General features: G+C 34.2%; 1 protein-coding gene across 2 annotated transcripts in view; it reads left to right on the forward strand.

Moving 5' to 3' along the window:
- LOC130892243 (alpha-1,3-mannosyl-glycoprotein 4-beta-N-acetylglucosaminyltransferase B) overlaps positions 1–16,806 on the forward strand; it is a 65,182-nt gene that overhangs the window by 13,642 nt on the left and 34,734 nt on the right. For both annotated transcript variants that reach the window (XM_057797505.1, XM_057797504.1), the window contains exon 3: positions 14,331–14,569. In XM_057797505.1, coding sequence (XP_057653488.1) covers positions 14,331–14,569 — 239 coding nt within the window. The remainder of the gene's footprint in view (positions 1–14,330; positions 14,570–16,806) is intronic.

A 16,806-nucleotide genomic window follows, 5' to 3' on the forward strand; every position in this document is an offset into this window, starting at 1 on the left:
CTCTGCTGCAAATATATAGAGCACTAATTCGCTCTAAACTCGACTATGGTAGCTTCATCTACATGACTCCAAATAAAGCCCATCTGAAAACTCTCAACTCGATACACAATACTGCTATCTGACTATGTTTGGGTGCATTCCGGCCTAGCTCACAATCTTCCACTTAATTTAATCGCACGTCCTCTCCCTTTGCTAGTCCAAACCTTAACCAAAAGTGCAAAATTATCTCATACTAGACCAGTCCTACTATCGAATATACGAGGATATATTGAAAAATTCTTAGCCTACTATAGAACCAAACAAAATTTCAATGTCAAAATATTTTATTACTCAACATATTCTCCTCTCAATTGTATACATTTATTACAGCGAACCTGCAACGTCTTTAGACCTTTCAGAAAAAAATATTTCTTCTTGCTCTGCAAACCAGACCTCTGCTTTTATTACCACCTCGTTGGAAGAAAATTTACGATCTTTTAAACTTTTTTTCAGTTGAGAAAAGAGACGATAGTCGGACGGAGCCAAATCTGGTGATTAAGGGGGGTGTTCTAGTAATTCAAGCCCTAAATCACGAATTTTTTGCATGGTAACATGAGATTTGTGTGCAGGGGCGTGGTCCTGCAAAAACAAAACACCTTTGGATAGCTTTCCGCGTCTTTTCTCAGTAAAGTCAAATAGTAATCTCCAGTTATTGTTCTACACTTATCCAAAAAATCAATCATGATTACTCCATGGCAATCCCAAAAAACTGAAGCAAGAACTTTACCAGTAGATTTTTGGACACGAAACTTCTCAGGTCTTGGAGAACTAGAGTGTCGCCATTCCATCGATTGTTGCTTTGTTTCTGGATCGTAGAAATGTACCCAAGTCTCATCCATAGTAACAAATCGGTTTAAGAAGTCTACATCGTTTTCAAATCGAGCACAGATCGAACGTGATGCTTCTATTCTTGCACGCTTTTGGTCAACATTCAAACTTTTGGGGATCCATTTTGCAGCAATTTTTCTCATGTCCAAATTGACGTGACTATATGTTGAACGCGTTCGTATAAAATATTTAGTGCTTCAGATATCCATTTTAGCCTAATTCGACGGTCTGATAAAATCATGTCATGAACTGCATCGATATTTTCGAAGACTGACACAGAAACTGGCCTTTCCGATTAGTCCTCATCTTCAATGGAAAATTTACCTCTTTTGAAGCTTGCAATCCTATTTTGTACGGTCGCATAATAAGGACATTGATCTCCAAGGGTATTAAGCATATCTTCGTAAATCTGCTTACTTCTTAACCCTTTTAAATACAGGTACTTGATGGCTCGATATTCCAATTTTTCGATTTTCACAATTTCGGTAGACATCTTTTTTATTTTAATTTATTGCGTAACTCTGGTTTACTTTTTTGACGTGAAACTTTACACTGACACTTCTAATAAGTTATTGTTCGTTACTATGGTGACGCAATATTTTGTTTATGCATGGAACTGGCTAACTAGATATCAACACATCCTCCTACCACCCTGGTTAGAAACTACCTAAATCTGATATCTCCCTCTGCATATTCAATAAGGAAGAAACTAGTACAACATAGTCCTCTATATGGATGCCTCAAAGATCGAAGTTGGAGTTAGATGCTCTATAAAATCACTAGAAAATCACATCGGATCCTATAAAATCTCTTCTTTCTTTAGTGTTTACACTGGTGAACTATTTGCAATATTACAAGCGTTTAAACATGCGCAACAGAATACAAATTCATGTTTAGCAATATGCACAGACTCCTTATCTGCTATAAATTCCATAAAAAATGCGTACACCCGACATCCTTTAGTTCAAGATATACATAACCTTAATGAACTATCGAGTAATCGAAATACTTTCATAACTATTATGTGGGACCTTGACCACGCTGGTATTATAGGTAATGAAAGAGCCGATTGTCTTGCAAAAAAAGCCACTCTTTTCACTCACTCTTTGACTAACCTCCAAATTTCTGGAGATTTTAAAACATACATAAAAAATCTAAATCATAACACCTGGCAAAGTCATTGGAATTAAGTTACCTCGGCTATAAGTGACATTAAACCAACAGTTTATAGATCCACTAAGTTTTATTTATCCAGACAAAATATGGCATACATAGTTATCAGGATCTCCATCGCCAAACTGCCAACATTGCCAAACGAAGCTTACAGTGAAACATGTTCTCTCTGAGTGTCCAAACTACGCCTTGAGACGCCACCGGCTTGGTATAAAATCAAACTTTCATACAACTTTAAATTCAGCAAGTGATTCAGTTCCTCGTAAAAGAATTTCCAAAATGGTTAACACATGAAATGCGACAAAATCCTCAATTCTTGAATAATGTATGTTTACGGACGAAAAATATTTTTCAAGAGTATCATAAATTTTCACAATAATCACTTATGGGCAGACGCGAATCCCCATTAGATTTTATAGAACCATTTTCAGGCCTTATGAGATTATTATGGGAGAAATTCTTCAATTGGATTTATGTAGGCTTTCTTCCTAGGCTACATACATTTCTGATTGCATTTTATGCTCTTTTCCCTATTCTTAAAAGTGTAGTTTCAAACTTTTCATCTTTTTGAAATTTTGGTGTTTAGGGTTCAACGAATATTTTTTTCTTAAGTTTTGCTTAACTTATGTACAGGAATTTCAGCTCCAGTTACTTTCTCTATCTAAGCCTTGGACAAACATTTTTATAAGCACAAGTTCTGTTGCGACAACTGACTGTTTGCTTATATACTCATTTCGAACATCTGGTTTTTTCAAGAAACATCGGGAATCAAGGGCTGCGAAAACTATTTTTGTATACAAGTGCTCTTCAATAAGTAACTAACCTTACAGCTACTAAGAGAATTTGATAAATTTCTCAAACATTTGAGGTTTTTTGCCGTTATTCCAAATACCAACATACCAGATGGTGCACAATTTCCCTAGACCTAGACCTAGGGAAAACTTAGACTTGTCGAAGTCGTATAACATCATGCTATAAAAAGATAATTATCGCATAAGTACATTCTTACACTTGGTCAGGCGAACGTTATAGTACAGGATCCCACCGCTTGATCTTGCAGGTATCTGTTTTTTTGATGAAATTAATTTGAAAGGAATCTTAAGGATGTATGGAACGGATTATGGATAGGTTGCCTTGTAAAAATTAGCCGCAATTACCTGCAATTAATTTTATTGTCATCAGCATTCTTACAGTCAATCTTACAGCATTTGAATGAAAATGATAAATCAAAATAAAAATGGTTGCCAGCTCTCAGTCGGCCGCAGCATTAGGGTTGCTAGGTGTAAACAGGTATAATATTGTTAATTAACTGCATTCACCACTTTTTTCTTAAAATTTTTATGCAAAATTAAAGTTTTATATACATTGAACATGAAAATCCTTGTTTGCCAGTTGCACAATAGCCGCAAACAGAGGTTGCCATGATTTTTTTAAACGGCTCTCGCTCCAGGTAAATGGAAGCGCAAGAGAGAAGATGCACGCATTGTTACGTGATGTTGACAATAGTATAAATTTGTAAATTAAGTCTTATTATTTATTAAACATAAATTTTTGGGCATAATGAGAATTTTCATCGCTTGGGTGAAGACCCATTTTTCTACAGAACAGTTAGAGAACATTGGAGTTTTTTCTATGTTCATGGATACTTAGATTTTTGTTTTTATTTAATTAAGAACTTCATTTGCTTTTGTTATTAATTTCAACAATATTATTTTTTATTGAAAATGTAAAAATCCATTTGTCGGACATTAGGCTTATTCTAAATGCAAATATTATAATTAAATACATCTTTTAGTTTTGTTCTTCACTTCACTTTCTTCTATATTTTGTTGCTGATCGTCTAAAGCTAATTCTTGCGATGTCTTCGACAGTCATTGGTGTGGGTTCGCCAATGAACCACGTTCGTTTTAAATTTCTTTCAATCACTCACCAACCGTAGTCTTCTGGATTGAAGGTGATGCAATTTGGGTCAGTTGCATTTTGCTAACGTATGTCTCTCAGAAGCATGGGAGAAAAAACGCTTAAAAAATAAGCTGCGATTTTCAAGTTGTTCACTCGTGGGAATGCACTAAAAAACAGTTATTAGAGTTGATAATCGAAAATCAGCTAATTCTTGAGAAAATTTTGGAGCAAATGGAGCAAAGGCTTCTCGTTGCATTGAGCTAAATGGAGTTAATGCTCCTAAATTGACTGAAATATATTTACATTACAATAATGAATTAATTAAGAATAATGATGTACTTACGGTTTGCATTTGGCAATAATTTGTTTTAAAACGGTAAATTTCTTGTAACATGATAGATGATAACTATGTGCTCCCATCATATCACTATTAAAGGTTATGTAGATGTATTTATAGTTCTCCTTTTTACGAAAGAACGACATAAACTCACACTTTTTAAATGATTCACTATTGAAATCGGTCAATTTCCCTCCTTCGTGGCACAAAAAATACGTCTTCATTTCCAGAAAGCACAAATATAAACCCGAAACAATCTTTAATAAATTGAAAACGTTCGAAAGTATTCACCTTTCGTAAACGAGACAAAATGGCGTGCTCACCTTTTGTAAACTACGAAACGCCTAAACTGCACGTAAACTGTATAAGTGTCGCAGCTGCCATACTTTGCCCTTATTCATCGCACGTAACTATGCGTCCATCTTTTCTCTTGCGCTACCACTTACCTGGAGCGTTCTCAAAAATCATGGCAACCTGTTTGAGGCCATTGTACAACTGGCAACCATGGATTTTCATGTTCAATGTATATAAAACTTTTGCATAAAAATTTTAAGAAAAAACCGGTCAATGCAGTTAATTAACACCCTAATGCTGCAGCCGACATTTTTATTTTGATTTTTGACATCATTTTCCTCCAAATTCTGTAAGATTGACTGAAAAAACAAATAGCTGCAAGTCATATTAGTATATTAATTACAGGTAATTGCGGCTAATTTTTACAAGGCAACATATCCTTAATCCATTCCATACATCCTCAAGATTCCTTTAAAATTAATTTTATCAAAGAAACAGATACCTGCAAGATCAAGCGGTGGGATCTTAGACTATTACGTGATACAATTTAAGGGCCGTTGTAAGTGTTAAATAGTTAGGATTTTCGTGCAGAACAATGATTATTGAACATTATTATGGGTAAGAATTCAATACTTTCGTCTCTCGGCATTCAGTTTTTGAAGTGGAAAATGTTTCATTAGAAGGATTAATTTAGAAACTCGATGTAGTTTGTATTCAGAGTATGTTTATTCAATTGTACATTCTTAAATCATATACTGGAAATCTTTAGTTCTTTTTATAATAATTGGTGTTTACTTGTAGAATTGGTATCTCGTTATTCATCCTCATTTACATGTAGATACAGCAGTTGCTTTTCGATATATACGAAATATTAGTTTCAAGAGATTAGTTGGTAGAGGTACATTATTTTCACTGGTTTTAGTTAGTTTCCAACCCTAGTCAAGAATATTTAATATATTGTTCAGCCATGCTTGTAATTGGAAACAAGTTTATTTTCCTTCGATAAGTATTGTAGGGAATAACTTAATTGGACCACATTTTCTCCCTCAGCCATTAAATGGAATTTATTACACCAGTTTCCTCGAAAATGATCTCCCTGAACTACTTGAAGACGTCGTATTCAATATCAGACAAAACAAGTGGTTCATGCACGATGGTGTTCCGGTACATTTCAGTCGGATTGCTAGGGAACATTTAGGTGCCACATATCCCAACCGTCGGATTGGTCGAGGAGGGCCTCCTACTACAGAGTTAAATCCTTGTGTTTACTGTTTATGGGTTTATCTTGAATCACATAATCATATCTACACGATACCCATAGTTGATAGTAAAGATGTAGTCTTTTGCATATGCACGAAAATCACATAATTTCAAGTTTCTAGCTTTACTGAAATTTATAAATAAAATCTCAATATTAGGGTAGGCTGAGGAAATTTTGTTATCAGAAACGTACGAGCAATCACATCCTAAATTTTGTCGAATGAATTAGAAAACACCCTGTATATTGGCAGATTTTTTGTATTCAACAATAGGAGGTCTGGCTTTTAAATAACGAGAATGGTTACGAAAAGAATTATTCTACATTCGAACGATCCCATATATTCTTCGATATATTCCCCTCCCCTCGCCACACACACCTTTCCATACGTTTTTGCCATTGATCGAAGCAGTGCTGGAAGTCTTCTTTGGTGAGTGCCTTTAGGGGCTCTGCTTTACCGCTTCCATAGACTCAAATCGGGTCTTTTTCTAACCTTTCAAGGAAATCTGAGCTTTTGGTTAGGAGTCAGATTTTTGGCACCAACTTCGCACACACTTTTGTCATGTGTAATTCCTCGTCTGAATATTTTCTAACCGTTTCTTTATCGGCATTTACAGCCTCGGCAATCAGCCGGATGCTCATTCGACGATCTGTACGCACAATTTGGTTGATTTTGGTCACTGTTTCCGAAGTTGAAATAGTCATAGGGCGACCTGGGCGCTCTCGGCCATCACTAAAGTGCTTACACCACTCAAAAACACACGTACGAGATAGAGAATTGTCCCCATAGGTCTCTTGCGACAATTTATAGCAACACTCAGTCGGAATTTTTTTCAATTTAACGAAACGCAATTGCACAAATACTATAAATTGACGGAAACGTGTTTTGGGACGTGCATAGACAAGATATCTAGACCTAACCCAACGCACTACTCGATTTTCACCCCACCCGTCCAGGGCGCTCTCTAGGCACGCAATCTCGTTATTTAATAGCCAGACCTCGTATTTCTACTATAATATCCAGCTACCTTCCCTTTCTTGATATAATGGCATCTATGATTTTTTTCTTGTTGTATATCATGTATTTAATCACTGGCAGATTTTTCATTGTCTTTTAATTCTAGTACAAATCGTTATCCAATTTAAGTCTAAAGTTTTTCTATAACTTTAGCATCCCTTATTGAAATTCTAATCATTTGATACTTTTTTTAATATCAAATCTTATCTTAGAACTTATATAAATGAGTTATTAGATAATCAAACGTGTTTGTTTGTATTTTATATTATTTAACTAATACACTTTTCATATGCGAGTATTATTATATTGGAATAAAAAAAACGAATAACTTGTGGATTGGTTCTCATATTAAAAGTGGCTTGATGCTTGAAACAACTATATTAATGATGTTCTCTGTTATGTTAATTGTTAAATGGAATTATGTTGTATACGTAATGTATTATTTCAATATAATGATTATGTTACTGTCTGACCTGTTCTACATTACGTCTACTTCTTCATTTTTATATCATGAAAGTGATTGTTCATATTGCGTATAAAATTTTCTATTAACAGCTATACTAACTGTATATTTGTACAAAAAAACATGGAAATACGATGGGAGAATTGGGTTGAAATAATAAAAAGTTTTAACGATTACTTTGAGGAAAAAACTTATTCTAATTGTTAATTAAGGGAAAATAAATAATAAAAAAATTTGAAAAGAAATCTAGAATCCCTCCAAGCATATCGTTTAACTATAGAGAAATGCATAATGATCTAATTCAATTTATAGTATGTGATTACATATTGTTACGAACTAATCCATTGACGTAGGTCGTAAAGCCTGTCCTGTTCTGTTATGTTAATAGAGTCTAAACTTTTGAGGATGTGGAAACTCCCAGAAAAGCCATTACATATATTTTTATACACAGTAGCAATTTGGTTATGTTATATAAAATCAATTCCTACGAAAGCCTTTTTGTTTATCTACATCCTAGAACAGAATTATCCAGAAATCCTTTTTGTATAAATATACGCTTGCTTATAAGCGATGAAGTCAGTAAAGTATTGGATGTCGTAGTAAATAGATCGAAATAGTTAAAAGTAAACAGTGAATCTGAATAAATAGTGTTTTAGTGAATAGTTGTATGTGTGTATGTAGATATTAAGGATAATGGGACCCAAAGGATGTATTAAGTTCCCCTTTGTCGCTGCTATATTGCGGAACCCAGTGTTCACAGCTGATCTGTTAATCCCACTCATTTTAGAAAGTTTAAAAAGTGGGATGACTGTAACTGCCAGAGTCGAAAGTAATGTAGATAGTCTTGAAAATATTAGAACTAAACAACTCATGTTATTATACAGTGAAACCTGGTTAATTGGGATCTCAAGGGACTAAGTCAATTATTGAGGCTTTCCAAAAATCCAGTTTTCCAATTAAGCAGGTTTAAAATTATATTTGTCTCATTTACATAGGCCCTAGTTTACAGAGATCGAAATGTGCCGTTATTCCATATTTAGAGGTGGAAATGTTAATAAAAATGCGTATTTTTGGTGTTATGAATTTAATGTAGGTATGAATGTACATACATAATGTATTACGTCGATAAAAAAGGTTAGGAGTTAAAGTAATCGGTTATGTTCGATTGTACTTGACTGCTAGTTTCTCGATAGAATGAATTTGATCAAAAATATTAGAATTATCAATATTTGACATTTGGAAATACTTGTGAAAAGTTTCTAAAGCTTCCATTGCCTTACGCTTTGAAATTTTCGCTGGAGTCTCTTCGCAGTCTTCTTCTTCTGTGTCCAAAGAAGAATACATATCAACTATGTCATCATCATTGAGCTCCTCTGAAATGAGTACATTATCATCCATAGAAACGAAATCCTGAAAAGTCGCCTGCTGCTCATTTAAGTCATTCCTACATGTGGTGAATATTCTATCCCATTTTGGAAACGTTGCACAAATCTCCATGCTCTCTTGTAGGTTCTCAGGTTCAGATGCATTCATCACTTTGAATCCAGCTTTTTTAAAGCAATGACTAATTGTGGTTTTGCTAACAGAAAACCAAGCTTTTCTTGCAAATCTCAAGGTCTGGAGGATGTTGATTTTTGAGCTTTTATCCTCTTCAATAAATTTTAGAACATACTGAACAACTTCCTTCCTGTAGTAAATCTTGAGTTGATAATACCCTGATCCATGGGCTGCAATTTACTAGTGGTATTGGCGGGTAAGTACAATAATGTTATATAGTCTAATTTGGGTATAATGTTGTGAGCCGTTTTTAGGCACTCACATCTTCGCTCACTTTTTTTAACCAATCTCCAAATGACTCAGAAGTCATCCAGGTCTTTTTATTGTTTTGATAATTAACAGGCAACGTTTTAATACACTTGAAGCATCTTGTGTGACTCGATCTTTACTCACTTTACCACCATGGCAAGGCTGATCTTTCAACGTTAATGGTTTATCGGATAGACACTTGTAGAAAAAGCCCGCTTCATCGGCGTTAAATGCATCATCAGGGGAATAATCGTGTAATAAAGCTGGAAGGTTTTTAATCCACTCATTACGTTCGTTATTGTCCACAGAATTGCCCTTGCAAATTCTTGAGCTTTCTCTTTAATCATGGGTCCGCCTATTGGAATGTTATGAACACGTACCTGCTTTATCCATGTACAGAGGCACTTTTTAACTTCAGGGTACTCTGCTGCTCGTATTCGTTTGAGTATTCCTTTTCCATCAATACACTGAGACCGAATTTTCTCGTTATTATCAATAATTCCACACTGGGTTGACTTTGGTATGTTATTCTCCCTACACAGTTCATCGCGCGACTTTCCACCATCATAATCTGATAAAAGTTGTAATTTTTCAGATACTGATAACTTTTTATATTTACGTTTGGATATTTTTTTCCCTTGTTCTTAGGTCAAAACTTGAGATAGTACTGACAAACAAAGCATGCGCGAAAGACGGCGCGAAATGTAAACAAGCATGTCAAGATGTATTGAAACATGATTAATTTGTCTCACTTATACAGGTAATTGAGCTACAGATTAATTAATTATAGAGGTAAGTATCGAAAAAGTATTAGACCTCATTGCAAATTCTCAATAATAGAGGTTTCTCACTTATTCAGGTCCCACTTAACCAGGTTTCACCGTAATAATTAAGTGTTGGATTCCAGCTCAAATAGTTATCATTTATTTTACTTTCATACTATGTTGAATAACATGAATTATCTTTCTTTAACCCACCTTAATGTACTAAATGTTTTGAAAATTAATTTAAACACATATTTTCAATTAAGTGAGAATAGAACGGAAGCGGTTAGATGGATGTAAAAATAATGAATGGAAAAAGGCGGGAACAACAAATAGATAACTAAATAGTGTGATGTAAATATTTATTCATCAATTACGTGATTAATTTATGTACATATATATGAATTTAATATATCCTTAAATTGATATACAATATGAAGGTAGGACCTTAAACTCCGGCTTGTCTTTTTATAGGTACAAATATTGGAGATTATTATCTGCTTACTAAATATAATGATTTAATTAATATTAACAATGTGATGGTAATACGTCAAAGTCAATTATAACTTAATTGGAAGTAAAATAATAAGAAAAAGGTGGCGTTTGAATATTAGATCTCTCTATCAAGCTATGCTCCTTATGGTCCGTTTATAAAACTTTCAAACTAGAAGAAAATATGCACATATTATATCAAGCAACAATCTTATTGATGAAGTATTTGGTTACTGCTTAGACAACGTAAATTATGAAGGGATGAAAAACAGAGCAATGCTCGTTACTCTTACAGTTCATCCAATATCAATTGCAGAAGATAGTTCTGTGATGATTAATCAATATTTCATAAATACGCATGACACTCATACCAATTAAGAAATGAAAAATAATGTTCACTTGCCGTATAAAATGTAACAAATCGTCAGTCCACGTGGACTCATCATCTCCACTGTTTACCAATGAAAACATCGAATTGTAAACATAAATGCATTTCTATTGGCCGCAGCTGTATGTACACAATTTCTTCGAAACATTCCAGCCAGACATTGGTTTGACAGTCACGATGTAGTAAATTTCGGTTGGGTTAACAATAGTAAAAATTGCTGTTTGAATGGGCCATGTTCTAAAAAGAAACACATTATAATAGTACACGCTGGAAACAAAGACGGTTTCGTGCATAATGCTGCAGTGCAGTTGATTATCATGAATATATGAGAGCAGAATTATTTGAAAAGTGGTTTAATAAACAGCTTTTTCCTAACATTCCACCACAGTCAGTAATCGTTATGGACAACACATCTTACCACACGCGGCAACTCCTTAAGATATCAAATAGTATTAGTAACAAACCTAAAATTTTAGCATTTATGCCTGAAAAAATGTTTCCTATTCCTGTCAGTCGTAAACAAGGCCCAAGGTGTTGATTATGTTATTATTATATTATTATAGTCTTTGTACATCAATCAAAATTGTCGGCAAGGGTTTTTATGCAAGTTTTTATTTCAAACTTGCACCACACGAACTAAAATTTGAAAAAATGTTGTGTAATTTAGACCTATCAGAAGGACTATGCAATAGTGTAAGACTCATAGTAACAAATCTGGGCAATCATATAATAAAGGCATACAGGTGAACAATCCGTCGAAAAAGTACATATGCCAAGGATAACTCTTTGACTGATTAGAAGGACAACCGGGATGCATTATGATGCAGCATCACCAATTTCCCGATAGATTCACAAATCCCAAGCACAAACTTTCCAATCTGTTGAGGTGGACTTGAAGCTAGAGATAAGAATTAAGTCTTATTTTAGTTAATATGCCAGAACATCTACAACTCTCCTAATTGAGGAGTAGAAGTAACAAAGAGGTCAAGTGCCAAAATTGTTAAATAGAGATATAAAAAAATACTTTTCATGCCATAATACCAAACGGCTACAATAACAAAAAAAATAACAATTTCAAAATAATTGTTCAAAAAAGTAAAACATTTGGGAAAAGGGCTAAGTGCCAATACATTACTTCGTTAAATTACTGTAAAACTGTAAAACTATTTGTGATTATGATCTTGTAGATACGGAATAATGGATCTTAAGTGCTTTTTCTTGCTATCACCAATCTTATATATGTTTGGTAGCTGGTTAATTGAGATATTTTTTACATCTTGCATGGTTTTTCCTCTTTTAAGTATCGGCGTTGCTTTCCAGTATGCTCCTCCAGAAAAAGATTCAGTAGTGAACAAAAAGCCAGGTGTTTGGGAATCAACTTTCATTCGTACAACTTTGCTAATATGCACTTGTTTGAGATTTAACATCATGTCGGCTGCCGCTTGTACATCGGAAAATTTTTTCTGTGCCATATCTAGTTATTCACATTGGCCAGTGTGTGTACTTGACAGTATTACATTGTGTAAGTCCTTAGATACCCATCGGAGCGCACTTACGCTTACTTTTTTCGATTAACGCGTAATTCCTATCGCACTGAAGAAAACTGTGACCACTGACAAGGTATCGATGTTCAATAGTGTCAAACAGCCCACAACTCACCAAAAACACATAAATAAACTCAACCATTCTGTTTTTATTTTCGGCAATACAGTTATCGCCCCACACAACAACATTCTTTTTTATTATAATGCTTATATTCAGGACGCGTAATAAGCAAGATGCAATCTCGTTACCACCACGTCCTGCCATTCCTTATGCCAGCAACACATGACAGAATGTTTGTTATCGCCAAAGTTGATTCCTAAGTTTTAGCATGAAAGCTGGCTCGAGTAGAGTCAGAGTGCGTTAAAGTAGGTACGAACATGACTTGTTGTAAATCCACAGAGAACACACTCGTGTTGCTTCCTGGAGCTTGTGACGATGCGATGTCTTTTTTCATTAGCATGGTAGCTGCTTCTGCCTTTCGATGGTGCAGCTCTTACTCCACCTTTGCTGCACAACTTCTTTCACCCTGTGCTCTTATTTCGCAATTCAACGAATCACATTTTCAGCAGGTGTCACTTTGAGGTGCTCTAAATGAAACATTTGGAAAATCTTTTTCTAATATTTTCCTCTAAAACTCATAAGTGACCAAGCTCTGTGGATATTTCTGCAAAAACGCTTTATAAAGGCGGTTCACATTTAAATCTGGACTCATATATTCCTTTGCACTTTTTGCACGCGAATAATCAGACTCTTTTCGGGGTATGCTATTTATGTGCTTTGTAATAAGTTTCTTATAATTCTGTGTAAATTTTCCAAGGGCTGTATGAGCTCTCATATCCTTAGAAACTACTTGGCCGCTTTTTTTTCTTTTGTATAATAGTTTCCAAATGCTTTTTCGTCAAATCAAATGTCTTCATAAAAGTAGATTTACAAACACATACCCTCTCCGTCTGGAAGAGTGTAGTGAATGGTATATTGCCAATTACTGTCACAAGGATCTTCATATGAATCACGCCTTCTTCTCTTTACGCCAGTTAACTGTATTAAGCCCATTATATATGTTCCACGGACGTCAACATTGCAATCGTAGTATTTATCAAAAATAGCCAATCTGTTTGCGTAGTTCAACGATATGCAGTTCAATTTACATTTACTTGTTGCCTGGAAGAAAAAAGAGCATTTTAAAAATCACCATTATCACCTTTCTATAAATAACGTATAAGAATAATTTATCATGTAGACGCTTCCACGTTACAAACAAAACCAATCACTTACTGGTAGGTTCGGTCTTTTTTTCTGCTGCAGCATTCCCTTTTTTCTGTTTATAGGATTGTCCTGCATTTTTTCGTTGTCGTTGTTCATCACTTAATTTCACCATTTCCGTTTTCGACGTTCCGGATTCATTTTGAATAGCTCTTCACAATATTCCACAGCAAGGGATGCCAGAAATGCCTTTTTATTTCCAGTAGACATAAAGAATTTATTGTGGAAAGTTCCATGATTGTTGAAATGACCACGTCAAATTGGTCACTGTCTCTTATTTTACATGGAATGAGTAGCATATAGATTCTTACAGAAAATTTTATGCTCTATAAAATAATATACCAAATTATCATCAATCAAACTTTCACCATGAATAAATTTTGAAGTACTGACAATATCAAAAAACTAATATCAGCTCTTTTTTGTAGAGCGTGTATTTCCAATGTAGATTTTAAAAATCGAAAGTGTTGAAGAAGTTTTTCTTATGTTATTTAAATGGAAAATAAGAATTTGTGAAGAAGCACTTTTTAATATTGATATTTAAAGTTAAAACCTTTCAATATAATTAACATAGTCTAATGTAACCTTACAGGTGTATAAACAGCACCCCAAACCTATAGAAGCCATATATTTCATCTTTAGATATATTTCTATATTCTTATCACCAATTTGCAATTGTTATCCCTTTTAACCTTTAACCAAAATCAAAATGTATCGCATATTTTTTTATTTATTGTTAAAATTTCTAATTTATTTCTAGGTGTATCGATTAAATTTCCTTCTGCATACCATTTTCTGCCTCATCTGCTGGATAATCCCAATAGTCTGAAATTATCTTATTTGATGTCCAAAAATAGAGAAGGTGTTTCATTGGTACTGGGAATTCCTACTGTGAAACGAGAAAAATACAGTTATTTAATGGATACCCTACAAAATCTTATAGATGGATTGTCTGAAGATGAGGCTAACGATACTATGATTGTCATATTGGTCGCGGAGGTAAGTTTTTATTAATCATTCTCCCCAATTAAGCTCATGTTATCTTAGATATATTGAGCAATTGTTATAGAAGGCTTTGCAGAATGGTCTTTTTTGAATGAATACCCTAAATATGTAAAATCGCAATATCTTCGGTAAAAATCATAAACTTATATTTCCGAGCACTACTATTCATAAATAGAGTGGTTTCTTCTGCTTTTTTTTGTCACACCATAAAACTTTCTTTTATGTCTGTATAACACTACGAGGGTTGTTACTTACGTTTTTTGTGGGGATAAGAAGAAATCATTGGATGCCAAACAAGGACTATACGACGGTTGACCCTCAAATCAATGTTTTGGATTGTTCAAAAAATTTTCTGTTTGAACTATTGTGTGAGAGCTCGCATTGTCGTGGTGGAGAATGTTTCGACATATGCGATTGGTTTGGTTAGGTTAGGCTTGAAAATATAAAGATCAATGGTTTTTAGCAACTAGAACGCGATTGGTCGGTATATGAAAAAATATGGGGGTGATTCGCTTGCCTAGATGTGCGACCTCGATTAACACTAGAAGGATGGGCCTGGTCAAATGACCATTTTTGGGATTTAAATATAATTTTTGTGTACGGGTGAATTATTATTTTTTCTTAATACCTCTTGACTTTGTTTATTTTGTTTTTAAAAGACCAAAAATTACGAAAATTAAAAAAAAATGATACTGTATTCTTTTAATATTCAAAATTTTTCCGGGGAAGGGTCATTTGACCCTTTAAAGAAAAACACCTTTCTCTATCTTTCAGAACTTATCTTTTAACTTGATTGAAAACTATTCCTTTTATGTTTTCTTTTATTCCTGGGAAATCCAATTATGATTTATGACCTAAAACCTTTTCCCCACTACAGGTTGCAAATCCTCACCTGTAGGATAATAAACCTTTCTCTTACTCTCTTTCAGTTTACATTCTGTTCCCTAACACTAAACATCAAACCAGTCGTCCCCTTTTAGTTTGTTTCATAGTGATTATTTGTAGTGAATGTTTATAATGAGTAAAATTGTATACAAACTCCTGAAGAAGCTCTCGCCGCATTACGGGAAATTGATGAAGAAGTATCCAAACCAGAGATTGATTTGGAAGAAAGGGATATAAATCAAGTAATGCTACTCAATAATTGAAGTTATTTGAAAAGGATCTCGATTTTATAGTCGAAAGTGAAGACTCAGATGAAAATTCTAGTTCTTCAGACTTCGATGTGGATCACGAACAATGTTCATCAACCAATACTGAAACGGCTCACGATGGGACTAAATGGACGGAGATACAACCAGGTTTGGTACAAGGTAGGCGATCAAAACAAAATATTTTGCGTATAACTCCTGGGCCTACTATTCCAGCTAAAAAAATTTACCATTGTCGGCTTTCAACCAAATAATTAATGACAACTGGCTAAATATAGTTCAAAAATATACAAAAGAACACGGGAAATCAGAATATGAAAATTAGAGTATTACTAAAGAAGAACTTCTGATATTTATTTCACAGGTTTACGCAAGGGGTGTAAGTATCAGTGAAAGGTTGCTGGGATAAAACTTGGGGATCCAATATTTTTAAATATTCAATGCCTAAGGATACATTTTTGAATATTATGAAACATCTCCGATTCGACAATCCAAACAACAGGCGTAGAAATTTGCAATCTGCAATCCGTATTTGAGAAAAAAAGAAGATAGGCCTGTGAATCAGCAATTGGGAGAGTATGTCGTTTTACGCCTATTAGAGCCATATGAAAATAGTGGCATAAATGTCACTCGTAATAATTATTTTTCCAATATGAAATTGGCTGAGAACCAAAATTTCCTTAGTAGGAACCATAAAAAAATGGAAGAGAGATTCCGCCTTCTGCTAGGAAACACTCTGATTTGTATAGCACAAAAATATTTCAAAATGAAAAACACCATACGCTTACCTCATATCAAACGCAAAGACATAAAAATGTGCTATTGCTTAGCACAATGCACACTGACATAAGTATATCGGAGGTAAGAAAAGAAAGCCAGAAACGGTAGAGTTTTATAATAAAAACAAAGTTGGAGCAGATGCCATGGACTCTATCTGCCGGAAGTATGGAAGTATTCTACGAGAGCTGGGACAAGGAGGTGGCTAGTACATGTATTTTACAATATTCTGGATATAGCTGCTTTGAATTCATGGATTCTCTATAAAGAAACAACAAATGAAAAGATAAACAGATTGACTTT

This window comes from Diorhabda carinulata, chromosome 4 (assembly GCF_026250575.1).
Source record: "Diorhabda carinulata isolate Delta chromosome 4, icDioCari1.1, whole genome shotgun sequence".
Classification (NCBI taxonomy): domain Eukaryota; kingdom Metazoa; phylum Arthropoda; class Insecta; order Coleoptera; family Chrysomelidae; genus Diorhabda; species Diorhabda carinulata.